Below are 23,156 nucleotides of genomic sequence, written 5' to 3'. Positions count from 1 at the left end.
ACCGCCGTGCATCGATTCTAGCCCAATTGAGCAGCTCCCCTGACTACCGCAACTCTTCCCTGAGCACTTCTGAGCCAGCCAAGCCCTCCACCTCTCTCTTGGTCTCTCTGTCTCATCCTTCACCTCTCTCACGCTTTCCACCTCTCATCCATCAACTCTTTCTCTCAATCCAATTTAGATGATGTGTAAAAAATATATGGTTTAGATCATACCACGTAACGTGCAATAGAAGCGGTGAAAGAGTAACTTCTCCCAACATCATTTCATACAACCGGATCAGACTATCAGAGTACAGAGTCACATATCCAGAGTGTGGCGTGAAAGTGAGAGCTAGCTGATGGAAGACGAGATGACGGAGAGTCGAAACCGAGCCAGGCTGGCTATAATGGAGCTCTCCAACATGATCAGCGTGCCCATGTCACTCAACGCCATCGTCCGCCTCAACGTCCCCGATGCCATCTGGCAAGGCGGCTCCAACTCCCCGATCTCGTCTTCTCAGATCCTCGCCCGTGTCCTCCCCTCCCAGAACTCTGCTGATCCAGAGAACCTCCAGCGCATCCTCCGCATGCTCACCAGCTACGGCGTCTTCGCGGAGCACCATAGCCCCAACGACTCCGACTCCGAGAGAAAGTACTCCCTCACTGAGATCGGAAAGACGCTCGTCACGGACGGCGAAGGTCTATCGTACGCGCCCTACGTGCTCCAGCACCACCAGGATGCGCTCATGAGAGCGTGGCCGTTGGTCCACGAGGCCGTGGTGGACCCCGCGTCGGAGCCGTTCGTGAAGGCCAACGGGGACTCGGCGTACGCTTACTACGGGAAGAAGCCGGAGATGAACGGGCTGATGCAGAAGGCGATGTCGGGAGTATCGGTGCCGTTCATGAAGGCGGTGTTGGAGGGGTACGATGGGTTTGAAGGTGTGGAGAGACTGGTGGACGTTGGGGGAAGTGCAGGGGATTGCCTGAGGATGATCCTCGGGAAGCATTCTAACGTACGGGAAGGGATCAACTTTGACTTACCGGAGGTGGTGGCCAAAGCACCGATCATTCCTGGTGAGAAACGGCTAGGTTTATTTTTTGATTGATCTATTTTCTTCTTAATTATTTGGATCAATTATTAATAATAAGAATATTAATAGTATGCAAATTCATAACAATGTCGACTACATAGAGGTCTGACAAAACTTGCATATGGACTGTCAAAAGTCAGAAGTCAGGTGTCTGAAAAGTTGGATGGTTACATCTAACAGTATACAGACGAAATGAATTGAATTTTTAAAATAAATAGTTATTACTCTATAATTATTTTTTTTTATATTTAATTTTTTAATTTATTATTTTACTTAATAATTAAAAAAATAATTATTAATAAAGTTATATATATATTTTTTAATTTTTTTTAATGATTAAGTATATAAAAAAATATTTTAAAAAAATAATAAAAAAATAAAAAATTTAAAATACACTTAAATAATAAATAAGTAATAATAAAATAATAAGCATATCATTTTCTGTCTCATCATATTGGTATCTCATGTCTATTTTAGAATATAAAAAATTTTAATATTTTAGTATAGGAAAAATAAATTTAAATATTTTATATTAAATAAAAATAATAAAATAGAAAGAAGTCTTATCAAAAGAATGGTTTGGAGTCTTAGATGGGTGATAAAATTTTTATTCGATTTTATTTTATTTTATTTCATCTCATCTTATTCTCAAATATAATTTAAATACAAAATTTTTAAACTAATCATTATAACTTTTTAAAAATAATCATTATTACTTTTTCAAAATTTTAAATAAAAATAAAAGACAATTCAAACTTTTTTAAATTTTAAAATAAAAATAATTTTATAAAACTATATTATTACAATATTTTAACTTTAAAATATTTTTTATTCAATTTTTTTTCACTCATTTTTCAAAATCTAAAAAATACACAATTCAAATTATCTTATTACTATTAATAAATTATCTTATTATTATTCACAAAATTTTTATCACATCTCGTTGTTCAAACAAGCCTAAGTGTTTGATTATGACAAGCTTGGTGATGAAAGATAATACATATAGATAGATAAAGTAAAAGAGAAATGATATTAACAAATTTTAAATGGATAAATTTTGTGTAAGTTTTATAAAAAAAAATACACTTTATTTTGAAAAAGTGTAAAAAAATTATTTTCTTTTTATTGAGATTAATTTTTTTACAAAGGGTACTGATTTGTCTATTTAAAACTTATACTTAGCATTACTTATTTTTTTTAAAAAAATATTTAAATATATTTAAAAAATATTTAAAAGAAAAAAGAAAAATTACACTATTGCACGTTGGGCGGTACACGTTGAACGGCAGAATAGCATGATCCTAAAAAAATCCATGTGAATGCTAACGCGACAACTAGTTATTTCCGACCTATTTAATACAGAACATAATATTTGGTGTGCATTGCTGGGTCCATTTTGATCTTGACAGGAGTGACTCACGTTGGTGGCAACATGTTCCACTCTATTCCTTCTGCTGATGCCATCTTCATGAAGGTTTTGTCTGTTTTTAACTACTCTTCTCACTCCTCTCTTTGTTATACGAATTGCTTGGACAAGGCTGTTTTGTGTTAGGATCATCATGGCCGCATGTCATTAATTATTCATCAACATTATATATGTGTATATATATTCTATCCACAGATCACGTACCGATGCCTAATTCACACAATAAGAGTTTCTCTGTTAAGAAATAACCAAGTTTCTTCGAGTGGCTAATGAGCCTTGTATATATATAATCTTGTAATTCTTGAATTAATGTTATTTGGCAGTGGATTCTGACGACATGGACGGATGGTGAAGTAAAGTTGATCATGGAGAATTGTTACAATGCACTTCCAGCAGGAGGGAAATTGATCGCCTGTGAGCCTGTGCTGCCGGAGCAGTCGGATGACAGTCAGAGGACTCGCGCCCTTTTAGAAGGAGATATCTTTGTCATGACAATCTACAGGACCAAGGGTAAGCATAGGACTGAAGAAGAATACCGGCGGCTTGGTCACTCGGCTGGTTTCCCCCATTTCAAGGCACTCTATATTGATTATTTTTACACTGTTTTGGAATTCCGAAAGTGAATTCATTGCATTAGGACAGATGCAATATAGGGTAGTGATAGGATTTCTAGTATTATTCTGCAATATATATGGGTTGCAAGGCATATCCAGCTAACTGGCTTGGCTGGGCTTTGCTTTACTTTGGGTACCCATCAACGAGACATATATCCTCTATCTAATATTATGCATGGCCTTTACCGATTAGCTAGGTGTCTTCATACTAGAAATAATTTTATTGGGTACTTGATTTCTATATTAAATGGAAATCCTTTTTTATAGTACGGACATGTGTTGCCGTTATTTAAAAATGATATATATATATATATATATATATATTATCTAGAAAGTGATAAGTATTAATATCCGAGTGTATTCAAATCGATAATTTTTGACAATTTTAGTACAGAAAGATGAATATCTGCATGTAGACTTCCTTTATAATAAGATAGTCATTAAGGCGACTTAAGATAATCGAAAATAAAATTTTGCAGTTGAAATATTAAACGAAGTAGTAGGAGTTGAAGGAAAGAAAAAAAGAGTTGATCGGGTGTTTCAAGTTCAATTTCTTATGCCCAGAACCCATGGCCATGGGTTATAGGTTGGAAGCAAAACTTTATTTTCCCGCGTTCGCGGCTGAGTGTTATGAATCCCATTAAAGTGGCTGGGCTTGATGTCCAACTTAGTTGAGTTAAGATTGTTTAGTGGCCCATGGGCCTAGTTAATGATAGTTAGAATGGACCCAAGGCCTTAGTTAGCTGTTGCCGAATTTCCAATATATGTAGAGGAAAGGAGATCATTGTTTGGGAGATCTGGAAAATTATTGTTGAAACAGTTTGTTAATTTCAATTGGGAGGAATTGGGGACCTCGAATACCCCAAGGCGTAGCCATTATCATCATCTTCTTTATTGTTCATCTCTTGCATGATTGTTACATTCATCTAGTATTATCTCTCATTTTTTCTTGATCTCCTTCATCTTCTATATTAATGTTTCCTTCACTGGAGGGTTCATTACACTGAGCCACTCGCATTATTAAACTGGTGCTTGAGAAAATTCTCCAATTAGATGACACATTGCTTGGATGGTAATGGTAAAGAGGGCGGAAGAGAGTAGTATGGTTCAACTCAACTCAAGGCCGGTAGACCAAACGAGTATGGTTCAACTTTAATTAATTAAAAAAGTCGACAAAGTTGAAACTGAGAAGGGGATATTATACGTAAACCACACCCCCTCCTCCTCCTCCTCCTAAAAAAGAAATATAATAATAATAATAATAATATATAAAAGATCAGTGAAATGTAGGAATCGAATCGAAGTGGATGATGGCGTTCATCAACCCATAAATATGGAATAATTAAATAAACTGTAAAGTTAAAAAGTCAAGGAATCATACCATTGGTGCACCTCTACTGTTAATAGGCCACGAGTCCATGACACGTCAACCGAATTAGTGGCTGCGCTGACTCTGTCTTTGACAAAGTATACTCTTATATACTTGAGGATCGGGTTGGTTGCCTTTGCGTTCAGTTTAAAACTTAAACAACGGGGCCGTTCTACCCTTCTCTGATTCGCACTTCACTCACGCAACTCTCTCTCTCTCTCTCTCTCTCTCTCTCTCTCCCCTAAATGAAATGCCATAGGAAAATAAAATACCACCCTTCACAACAATGACCACTTAGCTAACGCTCTCTCTCTCTCTCTGCGCCTTGTTTCTCTCGCACTCATTGATATTTCTCTACCTCTCTCTGCTTTGTTTGGTAGTAAATGATAATGGTGGTTGAGGAGGTGGTCGTGGTGTTGCTACTTACTTCATCATTGATTTTGAATTGGTGAGAGATTGATTTTTACCAAAGTTTACCGGAAAAATAAAGGGGATACAAACACAATGTTCAGACTCCACAACAAGAACAAGCATGCCAAATCTGGTAACAGAGTTGATTTCAACTTCTCCCGCTTCAAGGCCCTCCAGGTCCATCATTGTTCCTATATCGATCTTGCTTTCAAATTATACGAATTACTGGTGCTTTATTCGAATAGGATATATGCATGTTTCTTCAACTGCCATGATCTTTATAGGGTATTACCATGAAGGAAAATTATATTGCTGCTTTGGAAAGGGACGTTATGGGCTTTTAAACAAATAAAACAGGGTCAAGTAATCAGATAAAAGATATAGATATCAATAGAGGTGGTAGACGAATATGATTCTCCTGTACTCATGTCCATTTGCGAGTACTAGTTATTTCATGGGAAATTTTGAATAAAAGGGTACATGTCAATCCTAGATATAAATGAGGGACGTTTAGAGATGCAAGGAAAATTATGTCCAAGTCAGATGTGGCGAATTGCTGATGCAGTTATTGACTCTTTAAACCCTGTTATTAACTATTGCTAGAAAACTCTAGAAAGGATCTGACAAGTGGATGTGTAGATAGATTTAGGTTCAAGTCGCTAGTACCTACAAATTGTGATTGTTCTGATGGGAAGCTGAAGTGTGCGCCTCCAATGTGTGGTGGCTTTACCTCGCAAGCCTTCATTTCTCACCTGCTAGTTGCTGAAATTATCGGCTTGAAATATGAGACTGCTTTGTATAACCATTTTCCGTTGTTGTTGTTATTATTATTTAATGCTCTGTATCAAACTGTTTGGGGGTATTTCTGGGTCCTCTCCTCTACCACCTTTTGAAATATCCTCTAATCCAATGTTTATCTTGCTCGTATAAGAAAAAATAGTGGCTGAAATTATCATAGACTATTGATTCTCCTATTAAAGTTGTCATCAAACACTATTGAATGTTCACCTCCGAAAATTATGAAGGACGCTCTTTTTCTTTTTCTTCTTCTTTTTTTCGTTTGATATAAAGTTCAATTACCACCATTTAAAATTATTTGGATCAAATATTTTGTTCAGTTGAGTGTGCAAGCTTTTGAAGGATCTTTAGTCAATAGTCACAAAATATTTGCTTACTACTGATTTTATGTTGTAAAAGGTTCCGAAAGGCTGGGACAAGCTGCTTGTATCTATTATCTCTGTCGAAACTGGGAAAACACTGTCAAAGTCAGGCAAAGCACTTGTACATAATGGAAGTTGTCAATGGGCAGAAACTCTGTCAGGATCTTTACGGATTTCACAGGATGACCCTTCAAAGGAGCTAGAAGATTGTTTCTTCAAGCTTGTTGTCTCCACGGTATTGTTGTTGCCTTTTTGCTTTTGTTCATGAACTTTTTTCTTCTTCCTTTTCTTTTCTTTTTCGAACGATGATATAATATCATGATATCCACTATTCACTGATTTTCCATTCTCTAAATAAAATTTTGAACGTGCTTCTTATATTTCATTGCTCCATTTTAGTGTCCCTTCTCAGAGCGTGCTTATAAAATTACTTAATTTCATCTGCTTAGACCTTGTGCTAAGTATGACTTTCTTACTGTAGGCTTCATCTAGATCTGGCATCCTTGGGGAGGCCATTGTCAACATGATAGCCTATATGAGTTCACCTGCTCCTGCTCCAGTTTCACTGCCACTGAATAAGTGCAATTATGGAACAATCTTACAAGTGAGTTGTATAATGCTACTTGTTGTTGTTGTTGTTTTTTTTTTTTCTTTAAATTTTTATAATTTTGCTGCAGTGCACATCATTGAAAAAATTAGGACATCGTAGTGTACCAATGTGATCTCTCCCCCCCCCCCCCACTTCTTTTTTGTTGAGATATTCTATGCTTTTATGGTTATAGCAACAATTTTTTGGCAATCCAATTATAAAGGGCTTCTTGACATTTCAGGAGTCCATTAATTTATATGAAATCTTTAGGAATGAGGAAAAATTATATTTCTGTGTGATCTTCCCCCTCCCCCACATGGGTGGGGGTTACCCATACAAATCCTTCGTGCCAGAGTGTGCGTGTGATGATATTCTTATTGCAGAATAATATATTTTTTTTTCCAAGGTCAAATGAGACCAAATTTTTAGTAGTGCAGGTGCAACTTGTTCTTGGACTAAATGAATTTAATATTGGCATGAATGGGACAAATTATTATGAGTATACTGTATAAATATATATATATATATTTCTCTATACTAGGAATTCAGCACTTACCAGAAAAACAAAAGAAAATAATTTGACCACTTCTAAGAACAGAAGTTTTACATTTATGTGAAAAGGATGCATACAACAAATTGGATAAGTAGTCATATGAAGTAGTACTTGCACTCAACCGAGAACTCATGTTTCTTTCCCTTATATCTCTCCCCTGCCATTCAGTATCTCAATGCTTTCCTCTTCCAGTTTAGAAGAAAAGAGTATGCTTTTAGGATTGCATATGCTGTACTTTAAATAATGTGGCATCTAAGGGTTTTCCTTACATGTCTGACTTGCAGGTAAAAATTCACTGCCTGACACCAATAACAAAACTCAGGTTAGGATTCTATTGTAGATATTCTTCATCATAACACGAAGCCTTTAATATTCTGTTTGTTATGAAGATTTACTTCTCATTTTTCAGGGATGAAGAATCAAAAGAGACGAATTTTCGTATGGAACATCAGGAAGCAAATTATAATGATGTGGACTCTAAGTCAGATGTGTCTGGAAGCACATTTACGAGGAGTATTGGATCTTCCTCTAGTAAAGATTTGGGATCTATCTCTCACCCAGGAGAACCTGGGAGTAGGGTACTATTACATTTTCCACTCAAAGTGTCTATATATATATATATATCTTGTTAGAACTTAAAGACATTGCAATTTTAATCGTTGTTCATTAATAGATCATAAGTTTTAGTCGAACTTGTTACTGCTAGATGCTTTTAACGCTAAATGTGATGCAAGTGTTGCATGCAGTGTACTAACTCTTGAAAAAACCCTTAGTCGAAGCACTTCTTTACTAACCCTGAGATCTCCAGTTATTGTTTACAGAAACTAGAGAGATTATCAGAGACTGAGGTGATTCTCCTAAATGTTTGTAAGCCTCGTTTGAGCCTAAAAAATGAATTGAAAGCCTTTTCCTTTCGGTAGCTAAGTCTTATGCAAGCCCCTACTCCCTTGGGCTTACAACACCATGGTCTCTAGCCTACAACACCACACCTTCCATCAAGTCCTTCCTATTATACCTTCAACGTCTGAAAATTATCTAACCAGATTGTGATCATGAAGCTAATTTGGAACTTGGAAGTCAGATGCGGAAGTCGGCTGAAAAGATTGTTATGTTTGATTATGTTATGCATGAAATAGCATTCCATTCAACCACTAGCAGTCAAGAAGCTCCTGTGCATTAGCCCCGCAGTTATCTGATGTGTGCATTACATATCATGTGGATGGTTATTGGTAGTTACTACACAATATACTGCCAATCTGCCTTTAGTTACCATGAAACTTATATAATATCCTTACTCCCTGTAGGAAACAAGTTTCTCTGCATCGGGTTCACATCATAGCAATGACTCGAGGGAGGGTTCCACAGGGAGGGAAAAGTTCTCCCCGAGAAGCAGCTTAAGCAGTGATGGACATGGTCTAATTGGAAGAGAAGCAGCAATCGGCTCCCAAGACATTGTGCATTCTGGCTTCAATCCCATTGGTAATCCTATTCAATCAGATCATTCATCATCTAATTTGCGGCTAACAGCATCAGGAAATGACTCCCAGAATAGTTGGCAAGAATTTGCAACATCATCTTTGAAACCTGCCATTTCTTCTAAAAATCTTATGGAAGCAGCACATGATACAATTGAAGAGCTTCGTGCAGAAGCAAAGATGTGGGAGAGGGATGCACGGAAGCTGATGCTCGATTTGGATATACTGAGGAAGGAATTCACCGAACAGTCCAAAAACCAGGAAAATTTAACCATGGAGCTTTCAGCAGCATATGCTGATCGTGATGGTTTAAAGAAAGCTGTTGAACAAATGAAAATCTCACTAGAGAGACCTATGGTGCAACAAGCAGAGACTGAGCATTCAACATTTCAAGATGAAGACATATCCCATATTCAAAAAGAACTAAAGGATGAACTGAAGTTTCAGAAAGAATCCAATGCCGATTTGGCTCTGCAGTTGCAGCGGAGTCAAGCATCAAATCTTGAGCTCGTTTCTGTTCTTCAGGAGCTGGAGGAGACCATAGAAAAGCAGAAAATTGAGATAAACACTCTTTCAGCACCACCATCAAAACTTGGTGACATTGAAAACTTTGTCCAAGTAACTGTGGAAGAAAACAGAAATTTAATGCTCCAGCTGCAACAATTGCAGGAATCAGAGAAGAGTTTGCAAGTTAAGGTACAACAGCTGGAGCAGGCCTTGGAGAAAAATCATCCTGAAGGGAGTTTGAACAACCACACCATTTTAGAAATTGAGGCCAACTTCAAAGGTAGATTAGATGCTAAAGACGAAGAAATCCTTATGTTAAGAGCAAAGTTATCCGAGTCTCTTAAAGGAAGAAACTTCCCTGATAGGGGATCCATAAATGAAGGTGATGCAAATCTAATCAGAGAAATTGAAATATTGAAAGAAAAAATGCAGGAGCTAGAAAGGGATTGCGATGAGCTGACAGATGAAAACCTTGAACTTTTATTCAAGCTTAAGGAAGCAAAAAAGAATTCCATGATGGGAGGCACTATTGTCGATCTTCCAACCAATGAGCTATTAAATAAATCTTTTATCAGCTTTGAGCCTGAAATGACTGAACATAAATCCCAAATGTACTGTGTGGAAGATAAGTTACAGATTAAAAATCTCGTGGAGTCTGAAGATAAGGACTTTCTCTCAACTCAAGAACTTGAGACTTTGAACATAGAACTGCAAAATCAAGTTACAGAACAGGGTAAGAAATTGACTGACAAAATTTCTGATATTGCAAAACTTGAGACTAAGTTGCAGTATAAGGAAGAAGAGATTGGAGTACTTAAACAGTGTCAGATTGATTTGGAGGCAAAGATCTCTCATCTTCAAAAGGAGAATATCCAGCTAGAGAAACAAATGAAAGTCATGCATAGAGAAAGTGATATCACATCTAAATGCTTAAATGATTTGCGAAGTGATTTGATAGAACTTAGCAACAGCTTGGACTCCCATGTTTCTGCCAATAAGATTCTGGAAAGGAAATCTTCAGAGCTAGAAAATGGAAAACACGAACTAGAGCTTTGTATAGTGGAGCTTAAACAAGAAAATATGCAGTTATCATTGTGTATATCTGGTTTGGAAGATCAACTAAGACATTTGACTGATGAGAGGGAGTCCAAATCTCACGCTCAGAGTCTTCAGGATGAGATCTCTAGGTTAAGGATTGAGATAAGTTCTGAAAAGGCAGATATGAAAGAGAAGTTACAGGACACGCAAAACCGCTGGTCAGAAGCTCAAGAAGAATGTGACTATCTTATAAGAGAGAATTCAAAATTAAAAGCAACAACTGTGAATCTCATTGAAGAATGCAGTACGCTTCAGAAATCAAATGGAGAGTTGAGGAAGCAAAAATCAGAGTTGCATGAGAGTTTTGCCCTCTTGGAGGCAAAGTTGAGAGAGTCAGAGATAAAATTTGAAAATTGCTCCAAAAGAGTTGGAATCTTAGAAGATAATATTTCTTCAATGTTGGTAGATATTTCTTCAAAAGAGAAAAGCCTTACTTCAGAATTAGATGCACTTGTTGTTGAAAATAGAAGAAACGTAGAAAAACTTGCTGTGGGAGAAAGATTATTCAATCAGATGTATTTGGAGAAAAATGTTGAACTTGAGAACCTCCAGCAACACGTAGAACACCTAACCGATCAACTTTCTGCAATTCATGAGGCAAAAGAGAGAATAGCTACTGATGCTGTGCTTGAAGTATCCAATTTACTAGCAGATAAAGTTAGTTTGGAATCTGCTCTTCAAGAATCTCAAACCAAGATGAAGTGGATTGAGAATGAGCTTGAAATGACACGAACAGAATCTGAATCAAAGCTGCAAAGCCTGATTGATGAGCTTGCAGCTTCGAAACAAAACCAGGAAAAGCTGATGGCTGACCATGAAAGGGTGTTTAAGTTGTTGGAGAATTATAAATCAGATGAAGAAAAGTTTAAAAACACCGTGAATGGTCTTGAGCTAAAGCTCACATTTTCAGAATTTGAACGGGAACAACTTTTGGAAGAATCCAAAAAAATGAAGGTTGAGCTCCAGAATATGGCACATCTTCATGATGATGTTTTGGCTGTTAAGAATGACCTTCACACAACCAAGTTCGAGAAAGAGAGATTGGAAGCATCACTGCATCTAATATCTGGAGAATGTGAAGATCTGAAGACAGAGAAGAATTTACTGGTTGAAAAGATCTCTGCTTTAGAGGACTGTAAACGTAAAAGAGTCGCACTAGAAGACAAGGCACAATGTGCTCAGGAAGCTGAGCTGAAGACGGAGCTCGGCCAGATCAAGAAAGCAAATAGGCAATATCAGCAGAAGATACGACTACTTGAGGAAGAAAAAGATCAGTGTGTAACAAAAGCTCAAGCCCTTGAAGAAGAACTAAAGCTGATGAAGGAAGGAAAGCAGAATCAGAGAGAGTCCAGCAGTCCTAAGATTCCTAGCTTTTCTAAAACCAATTCCAAAGTTACTCCAGTCCGTGAAGATATGAAGCCCTCAAAGGTCAGTATCATTTCTTCCTCAATTGCACATTAATATTCAATGTCAACACCAACTAGTTAGCTTTATCTCTTGTGGATTGATTTAGAAGAATGAAATGGTGAAGAACTCTAGTCAGCATCGCGATTCTAAAAGGAGACAACCCTTGAAGAATGGTAAAGTACAAGAACTTTTAAAAGATCAACAGAAACTTAGTGGCAACCAATATCAAAGAGAGGTAAGACATCTGAATGTTAGGTTTGTTGAATTCTGCCCCTATAGCTAATGTTGCCAAAAAGAATATGTTCTCGTCTCTTTGATTGCATGTATAGCTCACTGGTATTTGCATGATAGAATCTAATTGTAAAGAATCCTTTAAGTATGGATGATTTTTCTAACTCAATATCTTTTTGTTATTTTTTTTTAAAGGATGATAGTGGCAATGAAATTCCTGATGGAAGTCCTCCTGCTGTTGGAGTCGATCCTGCTTCAAAGCTTCAGCTACTTGAGAATGAACTTGCCAAGGCTTTGGAAGCAAATAACATATATAAAGCTCAGATTGACAGGTAAGTAGATCACAACACGTCTTCAGACACGTGAATTTGCATTTTTCTGTGCGTGATATATTCTGTATATATATGCTTGCAGTGTTTGCAATGCAAAGTTTTGTACAAAGGGGTCAAGAAGAAAAAATAAAAGAAAAAGGCTTTCCACTTTTCATTCCGTGTATGCCATTAGATTCTTCTTGTTAACTCTGTTGAGGATACTTAGCCTTACTCTAAGGCTTAGTATATGCTTACCATATGTGACATATTTGACCCTTAATTCTAGGCTTAATTCTAGGAATATTTCATTGTATCAATTTACTCCTACTTACCATATATGTTGTAATCAGTCTTTATGCTTTGTATACTGTAAATGGTTATAAATAGAATATACTCACCACTTCACAAGTGTGGTGGTTTTCATCAAACCCTCTCATGGTATCACGAGCCTCTCTGGTTTAATAGCCATCGTTCTTTTTTTTTTTTCCATGGCCTCCGATTCCTCTTCCAATCTTCTTCCTTTCAATACCTTAATTCACATGATCACCATCAAGCTTTCTTCCTCAAACTACCTTCTATGGAAAAGCCAACTCCTTCCTCTTCTTGAGAGTCAAGAATTGTTGGGCCATGTCGATGGAACCCTTGTGCCGCCACCCCGTTTTGAACCTGCCAACTCTAACACGCCTAACAACAAACACTTGGCGTGGAAAATTGCAGACCAACGTTTACTCAGCCTCTTACTTTCCTCCCCACTAGGAAGCCATGGCTGAGGTTGTTGGCCTCTCTACTGCACGTGATGTCTGGCTCACTTTGGAGAACACTTTCAGCCATCGCTCGAAGGCCCGCGAATTACGTCTCAAGGACGATTTACAGTTGATGAAACGCGGCTCCAAACCAGTTGCAGAATACGCCCGTGCCTTCAAGGCCCTGTGTGACCAACTTCATGCAATCGGACGGCCCGTCGACGACACTGACAAAGTCCACTGGTTCCTCCGCGGCCTCGGCTCCGATTTCTCCAGCTTCTCTACCGCGCAGATGGCTCTCACCTCGCTCCCCTGTTTTGCAGATCTGGTCTTTAAAGCCGAAAGTTTTGAGATATTCCAGCGGTCCCTTGAGCCCTCTGCCACAACTGCTGCGGCGTTCACCGCCACCAACCGTGGCCGCGCAAATCACCATGGTCTCCCCTCTTCCAACCGAAGCAACCAGTGGGGTCGTTCTAGAAACCCCGGCAGCAACTCTTCCAACCGTGGGCGCTTCACCTCTGGACAGGGACGTCGCCCCCCTCGCTGTCAAATTTGCCGCACAGAGGGTCACTATGCTGATCGATGCAATCAACGGTATGCAAGAAATGATTCCTCTGCTCACCTTGCCGAAGCCTTCAGCACCTCTTGTTCTCTCTCTGGACCCGAAGCATCTGACTGGTATTTGGACACTGGGGCTTCGGCCCATATGACCATCGATCCATCTACTTTGGATCAGTACACTAATTACACGGGTAAGGACTCTATGATTGTTGGAAACGGTGCATCTCTACCCATTACCCACACTAGTACTCTTTCTCCTGTTCCAAATATTCATTTATTAGATGTATTAGCCGTCCCTCATCTTACTAAAAATCTTCTTTCAATTAGTAAATTAACGTCTGATTTTCCTCTCTCTGTTACATTTACTAATAACTTTTTTACTGTCCAGAATCGCCAAACAGGAAGGGTGGTGGCGACCGGTAAAAGAGATGTAGGTCTATATGTGCTGGAGCGCGGAGATTCTGCCTTTATTTCTGTCCTTAAAAATAAATCCCTCCATGCTTCTTATGATTTATGGCATGCTCGCCTTGGACATGTGAACCATTCTACCATTTCTTTTTTAAATAAAAAAGGGCATCTCTATCTTACGTCTTTATTGCCATCTCCCACTTTGTGTAGTACATGTCAACTTGCGAAAAATCATCGTTTGCCTTATTCTCGAAATGAACATCGATCGTCTCATGTGTTAGATCTTATTCATTGCGACATCTGGGGTCCCTCTCCCGTCAAATCCACTTTGGGTTTTGCCTACTATGTTCTTTTCATTGATGATTATTCCCGATTTACTTGGCTCTATCCTTTAAAATTTAAATATAATTTTTTGGATATTTTCACTCAATTTCAAAAATTTGTGGAAAATCAACATTCCGCTCGTATCAAGGTCTTCCAAAGCGATGGTGGTGCCGAATTTACTAGCAACTGTTTCAAAGCTCACCTACGTAACTCTGGCATCCATCATCAACTCTCGTGTCCATATACACCTGCCCAAAATGGTCGCGCTGAAAGAAAACATCGCCATGTGATAGAGACGGGTTTGGCTCTTTTATTCCACTCTCACATTTCCCCTCACTTCTGGGTTGACGCCTTCAGCACTGCAGCTTACATCATAAATCGGTTGCCCACACCACTTCTTGGAGGTAAGTCACCTTTTGAACTTCTTTATGGCTCTTCTCCAAATTATGAGAATTTTCATCCCTTTGGTTGTCGTGTTTATCCTTGTTTGCGTGATTATATGCCTAATAAACTTTCCCCTCGTAGTATTCCTTGCATTTTCTTAGGTTACAATCCTTCTTATAAAGGGTTTCGTTGCCTTGATCCCACCACCACTAGGCTATATATCACACGACATGCTCAATTTGATGAAACTCACTTTGCTTCCCTTGATAGCTCCCAAGCCCAACCCCTATCCTCTCTCCATATTTCCAATTTCTTGGAACCATGTCTCCTTCATACTGACTTACCCTCATCTTCTATCGCGCCCCCTTCCAGCACGTTCCTCAATCCAGCTCTTCCCCGTGTGATCTTTGTACTGACCCTGTGGATGAGTCTGTGCAGGCTGTTGATTCTCTTGCAGGTTCTTCTTTGTCGCACCCTGCTTCCAGTCCGCCTTCCACTGAGACCACTACTAAGACCACTACTGAGACCATTGCAGATCCTTCTACTCCAGCATTTCCATTGGCTTCTCATCCTATGCTTACACGAGCTAAAGCTGGAATTTTCAAGACTCGGCATCCAACGAATCTTGGCATTTTGGGATCCTCTGGACTTCTTCCTGCTCTTCTTGCCTCTACTGAGCCCAAAGGATTTAAATCTACTGCCAAAAATCCTGCCTGGCTTGCAGCCATGGATGAAGAAGTACAAGCTTTGCAACAAAATCGCACTTGGGTTTTGGTTCCTCGCCCTGCCAACACCAACATTGTTGGTTCCAAATGGGTGTTTCGGACCAAATATTTACCTGATGGATCCATCGAGCGTTTCAAAGCTCGCCTTGTTGCCAAATGCTATACACAGGTACCTGGTCTCGACTACACTGACGCTTTTAGTCCTGTTATCAAGGCTACCACTGTCCGTGTTGTGCTTTCTCTTGCTGTGACTAACAAATGGCCTCTTCGGCAACTTGACGTCAAGAACGCTTTCCTCAATGGTACTCTTACTGAACATGTTTATAAGGAGCAGCCGCCTGCGTATATTGATCCTCGTTTTCCTCATCATGTCTGTCACTTGCAGAAAGCTCTCTATGGTCTAAAGCAAGTGCCTCGTGCCTGGTTTCAGCGCTTCAGCTCTTTCCTCCTTACACTTGGTTTTTCTTGCAGCCGTGCTGACACCTCTCTCTTTGTTTTTCATCAGCAGTCTGGCATTATTTATTTGCTTCTTTATGTTGATGATATTATTATTACTGGCAACAACTCGTCTCTTCTTGACAGTTTTACTCGTAAGCTTCATTCTGAGTTCGCCACCAAGGATTTGGGTTCTCTCAGTTATTTTCTTGGTCTTGAAGCCTCGCCCACTCCTGATGGTCTCTTTCTCAGTCAGTTGAAATATGCACGGGATATTCTCACTCGAGCTCAGCTACTTGACAGCAAACTTGTTCACACCCCATGGTTGCTTCTCACCACCTTTCTGCTGATGGTCCTCCTTTCTCGGATCCTACTCTCTACCGCTCTCTTGTTGGTGCCCTTCAGTACTTGACCATCACACGTCCAGATATTGCCCATGCTGTTAATTCTGTCAGCCAATTTCTGCACGCCCCTACTACAGATCACTTCCTTGCTGTTAAGCGTATTCTTCGCTATGTCAAGGGAACACTTCACTTTGGTCTTACTTTTCGTCCGTCTGCCATTCCTTGTACTCTAGTAGCATACTCGGATGCCGACTGGGCGGGATGTCCAGATACTCGTCGTTCCACCTCAGGCTACTCTATTTATCTTGGCAACAATCTGGTTTCTTGGAGTGCCAAGAAGCAACCGACTGTCTCACGCTCCAGCTGTGAATCTGAGTATCGTGCACTTGCAATGACTGCAGCCGAACTTCTTTGGCTTACACATCTTCTTCATGACCCAAGGTTCCACTTCCGTAGCAGCCTTTTCTCTTATGTGACAACAAAAGTGCAATCTTTTTAAGTTCCAATCCCGTTTTCCACAAGCGGGCCAAGCATGTTGAGTTAGACTACCATTTCCTTCGGGAACTTGTTGTTGCTGGCAAACTTCGCACGCAGTATGTACCATCTCACTTACAGGTTGCTGACATCTTCACCAAAAGTGTCTCTCGCTCTCTTTTTGAATTCTTCCGATCCAAGCTTCACGTCCGTCCAAATCTGACGCTCAACTTGCGGGGGGGTGTTGAGGATACTTAGCCTTACTCTAAGGCTTAGTATATGCTTACCATACATGACATATTTGACCCTTAATTCTAGGCTTAATTCTAGGAATATTTCATTGTATCAATTTACTCCTACTTACCATATATGTTGTAATCAGTCTTTATGCTTTGTATACTGTAAATGGTTATAAATAGAATATACTCACCACTTCACAAGTGTGGTGGTTTTCATCAAACCCTCTCAAACTCTAACCGATTAATCAGAATGCAAGTATTACCTTCTAAAGATGAGATGACTGAATATGATTGTCTTTTAGGTCCATGGATGAATAACAAAGCTATGAAGTTGATTCTTATCAACATCAACAGATCGACAGCGTTTTGTGGTTTTACATTGATTAAAATAAACAACTGAAATTCTTTAACCACAAGCACCATAGTCTCAAACTTGACTGAATATTTCGACATTTACCCTGCATGCAGGTTGTTGACTGAGGGACAAAGCAGCCACACTGACGTTTCTAGAAAATCAACAGCTGAAGACGAAATAGTGGCAAAAGAAAGGAATGGACGCACAAAATCATCACTAGAGGCAGAGTTAATAGACATTCGCGAGCGTTACCTCCACATGAGCCTCAAATACGCAGAGGTAGAAGCTCAGCGTGAGGAACTTGTGATGAAGCTCAAGACAGTCAAGAACGTGAAAAGGACGTGGTTATCGTAAAGTACTGATCATTTACCTTAACTATAAACTTTTTGGTACGGTACGTAGTACGTACACCATTTTCAGGTTGCTTTTCAACGAGTCTTTTTCCAATTCATCATCCAGCGTGAATTATTGTGAAGGATGATCGAACAGGCCTAGCTAGCTCTGAAGCTTGTAAATGTTCCGCGGGATATTGTTAATCCGTTCTGCTTGCTAGAGAGCAGAGTCAAGTATTATTGAGACGCTGAAAGAGATAATAAATAGAAAACCCTTTTTGTTTGATTTCTCCGGCCTCTTTATCACTGTATATTGCGACAGTTCTACGTACGTACAAAGGTATGAAAACTCCATGCATCCAATTAATTTCTTTTAGTGCATAATAAATGCAACTGATCTTCTTCCTAGTGGTCACACTCACAGACACGAGTAGTGTAGTTGATGCTGGAAGGTACGTACGTGAAATTAAGCTGCGTTTATATGTTGAGTTGATGAGTTTTTTATGAATAATAGTGAGTTGAAATTATAGAGTGAGTTTTGTGAGGTTCACTTAAGATGAGTTTAAGGCTGCGTTTGGATGTTGAATTGAGTTGAGTTGAGTTGAGTTGAGATGATAAAATATTGTTAGAATATTATTTTTTAATATTATTATTATTTTGAGATTTTAAAAAGTTGAATTGTTTATTATATTTTGTGTTGAAATTTGAAAAAATTGTAATGATGAGTTGAAATGAGTTTGAGATCCAAACTCACTCTAAATGTGTTTGGATATTAATATGCGTTTAGATGTGTTTATAAAAAGTTGAAAAAAGTTGTGGGTCTCACATGTAAAGAAGTGTTGAATTGAAAAAGTTGTCAGTCTCACGTATAAAGATGTTTTGAGTTTACATGAGTTTAGTAATTTAACAACCAAACGAGATCTTAGCATATATATTGTTTGTTTTGGTATCAAATAATATTATATTATATTTGTATTTTATCACGACACGAGAGGCTTGCTTCACCCATAATCCACTACTAAAGTTGGTCTCACATGACTCTTCGAAGTGCAATTCGCCACTTTCAAGTTTCAACGACATTACGCAATCGCAAACATAATTAGACCTTTTTATTTTTTTAATAATGTTTCAGAGAGCTAAAGAAGGAAATTGCTGGTGTCAGTACTCGTGAGAACATGAGATCTCACTCAGACAACTTAAAGCGAAGGAAAGCCGCAAGAAAACGGCCTGCCTTCTACCATGAGAGAAGTCTCGACTCTCCTTTTCACAAGGAATGTTTCTCTGTGAACGACACCAAGGAATGCTAGCTTTGTATACGTGGCACAATTCGGTGCAACCTCTCAGGCCGATCAAAACGCTAAATCTTATCTGACGGCTGTGGTTAACCTGGTAAACGGCCTAATTTATCATAAAAATTAGGTAGTAATCAGGTCAACCTCCTGGACCCAAAATTCTTGACACCTAGGCAGTCCATGTCAACCTAGTACATTCTCATTGCAGGAGTACACGGAAGGATAGGCAACAAAAAGTTGATCAGCACTATTACAAATTGACAATATATAAAAATCTAGAAAAGAAAATGGAAAGATCAGTGGGAGGGGAGGTGTCATCGGATGCGGAGGAAAGAAGGTCCCAAAGGCATATTCCATGGAAGATGCTGAGACTTGAACTTTGTAGCCTCCCATCTCACTCTTTTCCCTACTTTTTCTTTCCGCTTTGCTTTAGAAAAAAGTGATTAGAGGCCTACTTAAGTCATCTGAACCTTTTATTGCCCTGGTGACCAAGCGAATCCTATAACATCCAATCCAAGCTCCATGACTAAACCCTCTTAATACCGCACCATCCCATCACAAAGGCCTTGGTGCATGTCCTCTCTGTCACCCCCTCCAATGGCACCAAATTGCTCTCAAACTGATCGTGAAGTGGTGGGAGGGGGTGGCTGCTTATATATTTGTCTGCAGCTTGATGGTGGTGGTTGTGTGGTTTTTTCACGTATGCGCGCGTTTTAAGCTTTTTTGCCATGCAAGGCTCTTTCATCCAGAGCAGCGGTGGGGAAATAATAATGGCTGTTAAGACTGAATCGCCTTGTTAAAGGCGGTTTCTCTTACAGGGCAACTTCGATCCTTTGGCATTTCCAGCAGTACTACTACTTCATCTTCCTCGGAATCTCTCTTATAAGTTTGCTTCGATCGCGTGCATTTGGGCTAGCTCGAGGAAACTTCCATCATAAGGGCGGCGACTCACTATCTCATCACTATATATATATATATATATATATATATATGTCTGTGTGTGTGATTTTCTTGTTTTGTTTTTAGTTAATTTGTTGTAGTATGAAAAGCAAAATAATGGCTGCTGGTGCTGGTAGCAAATCGTATCTGGGTACGTAAACTTTATTATATAGATCTATGTCATGTAGGACTCCGGCCAAAGTTTATGAATGCAGTCTAAATAATAATATATTGCTGTGTACTGTGAGTTTGGAGCATTATATATTCGAATGAAGCTCATCATTAATTAATGCGTCATATATAGACGTTGTTGCGTGTGGCTAATTTTGAGCATGTTGGAGGTTTATTATTGCAGTCTTAGTTGCTATATATATATATATATATATGGATAAGGTTTGGAAATATTTGCTTGAGTGGTGCGCTCGATCGATCTTAGTTTGATGAAGCGCCATTAATTGTGAGCGGAAGGATTTATTCATGCTGCATGCATGCAGCTGGATCTTGATGGCTAAATTAGCTAGCTAGTACTCCTACTAACAAATTACTATAAACCGTCGATATTTATCTCCTCATGAATTCTTCCGGAATAGCTGAACTTCACATGATGATCATGAGGACCCCAGAAAAATGTCTCTACATGAGACAGACAAACAGACATAATCATAAGTAGGTATGTGTGAGCGAGGTTTTGGGAAGAGGGAGGTGGCTAGGGAACGTTAATTACTAGGACAAACTTCTTAATTATTAGAGTGATCATATCACAGAGAGAGAGAGAGAGAGAGAGAGAGAGTTAATTGATCTTGAAATATCATGTGTATTAGCTAGTTAGCTGATATATAATACCATATATATACTATTCATGAACTCCCTAGTTGCATGTATGTGTGTGTATATATATATCCTTATACTTAAAAGCGCCTATTACTTAATGAATAGTAATGAACAGTAATCTTGTTTGACACTTTTCTTCTTCCACTTATGTCCCTCTATACATCCTTACAACAATTATATTCCTCACAAAATCAACACACAACAGAGCAAGGGAGCTGCATCGTGGTTGCTAGAAGCGACATAGGGCGGCGTCATGGTGGATCTGGGATCCCATGAAGAGAAAGGGCATGAGAAGAGCTGGGGTTTCGGCTGGAGGAAATAAGGAAGTGGAGGGGTCGTCGGCGAAGGAAGAGGCTGCTAGTGGTGGTGCGGTAGCGTGGGGATGGCTAATGGTGACGCTACGGGGAGAAACCCGTGCTTGTAGAGGGGTTGCTTGCGTGGAGCTAAAGAGGAGTTACAGGTGGTGGGTTCCATAAAAGTGGTCCACAGCATGAGGGGAACTCGGTGGTGGTGCTTGGTGGAGCTGGGGTTGAGCCGCAGTGGCGCAAGGGTGGAGAACCCGTGCGTCGAGACCCATTTTGGGTTGCTCGCGTGCGGCTGAGGTAGGAGTTACCAAGGGGCTTTGACGGTGAGGTTTGGTTGCCACCGTGAGGGGAAGCCGGTGAAGTGGTCGGTTACGCCGCATGGTGGTGCACAGCAGCGTTGGGCTGCTTTAGGGAGGAGATTGGGTGAGAGAAAGGGAAGACGTGCGGCTGAAGGGGAAGTAGAGAGGGGGAGAAAGGGAAAGTGAGGGGAAGAGGCTAGGTTTGGGGCTTTAAATCCCAACCCTTCATCTTGAATCCCCATATTTGATCCAACAGTGGAGGTCTAAACACTGTTTTAAACTAATTTAAAATAGATAATTAAAATATAAATATTATATCATACACTTAAAATCAACTTTAATTTATAAAATACTAACCTTTCATCATTAAATAAATGATGAAGTTTTGTTAAATATTTTTAAGAGAATAAAACCATCTAATTAATTAGAATTTTCAGTATAATTTAAATCTCATAATAAATGATGAATATGAATGAACATTAATTTTATTTGACACTTTATTCTTCCACTTTTGTCTCTCTGTACACATAATTAAATGATAAAGTTTTGCTAAATATTTTTAAGAAAGTAAAACCATATAAATAATTAGAGTTTTTAACATAATTTAAATCTCATAATATTCTTAATTAATTAAAAAAAAAAAAGAGAGCAGGAACTGGGAGGGTGGATTTGCTTCATACAAGCCCACTACATCTTCTGCATGGTTGGGTAACATGACATGCATGCATTGATCTTTATTGTCAAATATGGTTAATTTGTAGAGTTGAAACTTTCATTCAGAGGTTTAACACGTGATCGTGATTGATTTTTCACATACAGATGATCAACCCAAAAGAAATGTTTGGAGATTCTGCGGTTTGAACAAACTATTCTTATTAAAATAGAGAAAGATGAAAATTCATAAATGATTGCTTATATTAGGTTTTATGCTCTTATGCATTAGACTATTTACTAATCAATCTTATGTACTTTTTCAATCTTGATGATTGTGAACTAACAACTAATTCAATTATTCAATATTTTATGATGCATGTAAAGAGTCACACTTTATTTTTTCTTTCAATTAGGCAAATGTGACAAACGTGCTTTGCACGTTTAACCACTGCTAGTGTGTGTATATATATATATAAGTTCTCAATATTAAAAAAAATGTAAAAAAAATGTATTTATTACATACAACGTAAATGTATTGATATTAAAGTTGTAATAGCTTAGAACATAGCAAGTTACTTCATTTCAAACAGATTTCTATGCATATTATGAAACATTCATCAATTCATCTCCAATTATGTTTTTACTATAAGAAATAGGAAAAGTTCAAAATGAGCATATTTGTTTGAATAACAAAATAGAATTTCTAGACGAGGCACCAGTGTAAATTGAAGTGTAAGTTCAAAATGAGTTTGTACAGGACTCACCCAAAACAAACAAGATTATACAGTTCAAAACTGTTCTAAACACCAGATTCTGATGAGCCTTCTCCTTTCCCACCCCCTTTATCACTCCAAACTACTCCAAATCATAAGATTTAGTATTTCACAGAAGGTTTAAACTTCAGAAACTCCTTAAGAATCTATATTTTCTTGAATAAATATCCACCCTTGTACATCAGACCATCAAGAACCTAAACAGGGTTGGTCTCACGATCACATTTGAATTTAATAAGATGTTGAAACTCCCTATAAAGTCATAATGCAAACATATATGTTAGAGAAGCTGAGACTTTGAGAAGATGAATTTAAAAAATAAAAGATAATGCATATCACTCAAGTTCACTTGTAATCATGAATCTTGCTATAATTGTTCTTGAATGAATAGAAACCATATATTAAGGCTCTGATGTGAATAGTTATGGTTTAAAATTTGGATACTAGATACATACTGCAATTCTGAATTGCTCATTTGCTTGCCATGATAGCACAGATATTCCATCATGTTCCTTTGTT

At 38.6% G+C, this 23,156-nt stretch overlaps 2 protein-coding genes and 1 long non-coding RNA gene across 6 annotated transcripts in view; 2 read left to right on the top strand and 1 right to left on the bottom strand.

The window, feature by feature from the left end:
* The window catches only part of LOC121265501, a 28,216-nt gene extending 5,287 nt beyond the window's left edge, over nt 1-22,929 (bottom strand). The window contains exons 1-2 of the long non-coding RNA XR_005940675.1: nt 22,911-22,929; nt 2,397-2,403 (exon numbers count right to left, since the gene is read on the bottom strand). This is a non-coding gene — a long non-coding RNA (uncharacterized LOC121265501). The remainder of the gene's footprint in view (nt 1-2,396; nt 2,404-22,910) is intronic.
* LOC121265429 (nicotinate N-methyltransferase 1) lies at nt 267-3,378 on the top strand. Its single transcript, XM_041169060.1, has 4 exons — nt 267-1,052; nt 2,479-2,543; nt 2,819-3,144; nt 3,183-3,378. The coding sequence occupies exons 1-3, from the start codon at nt 338-340 to the stop codon at nt 3,116-3,118; spliced, it is 1,080 nt and encodes a 359-aa protein (XP_041024994.1). The 5' UTR covers nt 267-337; the 3' UTR covers nt 3,119-3,144; nt 3,183-3,378.
* LOC121265359 (coiled-coil domain-containing protein 18-like) lies at nt 4,629-17,833 on the top strand. 4 transcript variants are annotated; one of them, XM_041168957.1, is made up of 9 exons: nt 4,629-5,066; nt 6,087-6,284; nt 6,531-6,653; nt 7,476-7,513; nt 7,601-7,769; nt 8,496-11,699; nt 11,788-11,913; nt 12,105-12,241; nt 17,326-17,833. In XM_041168957.1, the coding sequence occupies exons 1-9, from the start codon at nt 4,983-4,985 to the stop codon at nt 17,564-17,566; spliced, it is 4,320 nt and encodes a 1,439-aa protein (XP_041024891.1). In that variant the 5' UTR covers nt 4,629-4,982; the 3' UTR covers nt 17,567-17,833. The 4 variants fall into 4 exon arrangements, with proteins under 4 accessions (XP_041024891.1, XP_041024892.1, XP_041024890.1 ...); XM_041168956.1 differs by having other exon boundaries at nt 4,630-5,066; nt 11,785-11,913; XM_041168959.1 differs by lacking the exon at nt 4,629-5,066 and adding an exon at nt 5,415-5,685 and having other exon boundaries at nt 11,785-11,913.
* Nucleotides 22,930-23,156: the final 227 nt, after the last annotated feature.

The sequence above is a fragment of the Juglans microcarpa x Juglans regia genome, chromosome 5D (genome assembly GCF_004785595.1).
Source record: "Juglans microcarpa x Juglans regia isolate MS1-56 chromosome 5D, Jm3101_v1.0, whole genome shotgun sequence".
Lineage (NCBI taxonomy): Eukaryota > Viridiplantae > Streptophyta > Magnoliopsida > Fagales > Juglandaceae > Juglans > Juglans microcarpa x Juglans regia.
This window is presented reverse-complemented; position numbering and strand designations above follow the sequence as displayed.

What these genes read in the sequence shown, in the direction of transcription:
- LOC121265429 (XM_041169060.1), top strand. Translation starts at nt 338, where the DNA reads ATGGAAGACGAGATGACGGAGAGTCGAAACCGAGCCAGGCTGGCTATA. An exon ending in CAAAGCACCGATCATTCCTG is followed by an intron (nt 1,053 to 2,478) that starts GTGAGAAACGGC and finishes TGATCTTGACAG; the next exon opens with GAGTGACTCACGTTGGTGGC. An exon ending in CTGATGCCATCTTCATGAAG is followed by an intron (nt 2,544 to 2,818) that starts GTTTTGTCTGTT and finishes GTTATTTGGCAG; the next exon opens with TGGATTCTGACGACATGGAC.
- LOC121265359 (XM_041168956.1), top strand. Translation starts at nt 4,983, where the DNA reads ATGTTCAGACTCCACAACAAGAACAAGCATGCCAAATCTGGTAACAGA. An exon ending in AAGATATGAAGCCCTCAAAG is followed by an intron (nt 11,700 to 11,784) that starts GTCAGTATCATT and finishes GGATTGATTTAG; the next exon opens with AAGAATGAAATGGTGAAGAA. An exon ending in TATAAAGCTCAGATTGACAG is followed by an intron (nt 12,242 to 17,325) that starts GTAAGTAGATCA and finishes CCCTGCATGCAG; the next exon opens with GTTGTTGACTGAGGGACAAA.